The sequence below is a fragment of the Ochlerotatus camptorhynchus genome, unplaced genomic scaffold (genome assembly GCF_037179485.1).
Source record: "Ochlerotatus camptorhynchus isolate MF236.1 unplaced genomic scaffold, CSIRO-AGI_Acam_v1.1 ptg000431l, whole genome shotgun sequence".
Lineage (NCBI taxonomy): Eukaryota > Metazoa > Arthropoda > Insecta > Diptera > Culicidae > Ochlerotatus > Ochlerotatus camptorhynchus.
Genome location: NW_027040917.1, coordinates 483,545 through 485,455, shown reverse-complemented (window position 1 = coordinate 485,455; position 1,911 = coordinate 483,545). Strand labels below are relative to the sequence as shown.

The 1,911-nt window shown below is 38.4% G+C and overlaps 1 protein-coding gene across 1 annotated transcript; it reads right to left on the bottom strand.

Moving 5' to 3' along the window:
* Window positions 1-237: 237 nt before the first annotated feature.
* Window positions 238-956, bottom strand: LOC135711309 (mantle protein-like). The gene is made up of 2 exons (XM_065234099.1): window positions 867-956; window positions 238-787 (listed from the first exon to the last, which is right to left on the bottom strand). Exons 1-2 carry the CDS (start codon window positions 870-872, stop codon window positions 299-301), a joined length of 495 nt encoding a protein of 164 aa, XP_065090171.1. The 5' UTR covers window positions 873-956; the 3' UTR covers window positions 238-298.
* Between the last annotated feature and the right edge of the window lie 955 nt (window positions 957-1,911).

Sequence of the window (1,911 nt, the reverse complement as noted above, 5' to 3'; positions counted from 1 at the left end):
AAACACAGCCAAAATAGGAGCATGGCCATAATAGAAGCATTTCCTCCATTTGATCTGCTATGAATCGACTTCAAAAGGTGTGATTCTTCCAATTCAGTTTGTTTTTCTGACTATAAAATTTGTTTTCTTAGAGATTAAATGATTTCTTTGAAAGCCCACGTAAACTTGAAAGCATTTGAAACAATTTTTAATTTTAAGCAACACTTACTTTGATTTTATCTACACAAACTATTCTATACTCGCAAATGCTCATCGAATGTTAACAAAAACACAGAACATAGGTCAACGGCTACATAATTCAATGCTTGTGATGTCTGATCTTAACCGACACGGCAACTGGCTTCTCGACGTAGACAGGCTTTTTCACATAGACTGGGTAGGGCCTGTCAACGTGAACGGCATATGGCTTGGGGACTTCGATGTACTCCTTCTGTACAACGGGAACTTTCACTAGGACCTTGTAGGGAACTGGAACTGGACGATCAACTGGAACATGGACCTTCTTCTCGATGTAAACTGGAACAGTCTTCTCGACAACTACTGGAACCTTCTTCTCCACTGGCACCGGAAATGGCACTGGTACCTTGACGTGTTTCTCCACCTCCACTGGATAAGGCACCGGGACGTTCTTGGTGATAATCACCTTCTTTTCCACATGATGGTGATGATCCAATGAAAAGTGGCTGTCATGCAGACCGCGCTTCTCAACTGATTTACCCTGGTTCTCCGGATCAACTGCTGGCGCACCGGCCGCAAGGGCAACTACCACAGATAGAATGATAAAAAGCTATTTGCGACAACAGAAAAAAAATAATCGTTATTGCACTTGTCTTTCTAGATCGCTACAATAATTTCTGCTCATTCACCTTCATAATATATCACACTTTCTTGTATCTTGTATCTCCGAACAACCCACGCACACCAAGTGCCAGTGAGCTAAGAAAAGGACTGTAAACGACTGCTGTCTACAGAAAGTTTACAAAAACTTTTTATAGCTAAGGGTCGTCTCTTGAAGCTGTTGCAGTCGATTTCATCATTGATTGTGCGGGTGCGATCGTCTGTACGTTGCTCATAAATTTTAAAACTGCTCTAAATTAGACGCCAATTTGGTTGTTTTCGTTAACGAAAGGCTCCAAGCGAACCGAAAGCGTGTCACAAAGTTGCCACACAGCTTGACCAATACACAATAGTTGGATGGTAGGTATGATAAGAGCAGCCTGAAAGAGGTCAACCATGCGGAGAAAAGCACATTTACTATATTTTGAATGTGAAGACGACAGACGGGTGACAGCATGTGGGCGTGGGTTGTGAACCGAATCATTGATTTTGATGTGTTAAGTTTCAGTTTTGACGGTTTTGTAAGAATGTTTGCATGTTTTTATTTTAAGGTTTCATATGACATTTGGTGGTCTAAATGAATTATTAATTTACAATAAAGGCATTAATAAGAACAAAAAGTTGCGTTGTCTCACAGTGGGCCAGGAATGCAATCTAGTGGGACAATTTAATTAACCAAAATAATGATTTGGTAACATCGGCGAAATTTCTCATTATATTGACACACCCAAGTAAAATTTTTCGTATACATAAACACTTTACGAATTTAATTTATGAGGCGTCAAGCTGTATTTAAAATAAACGACTTTTAGGGTTTTTAGCTGAGTAAAAGTTGTATGTTTTTAATCAGCCTGAGTAGTTGGTTGTGTAGAAGCCATCAAAGTTATATATTCACTTTATCACTTTCAAAACAAATGGCATGCATGTCATGCCATTTGTAAACTTCTTACATCGTATGCGTATGTTCAATCTAGAAAAAAAAATTAAAGGGTTGTTTCCTAGACATGACAAATTTGATGTATGTCATGTATTTTGGACTATTATACTTTATCTTAAATTTTTCAAGTATTTCAA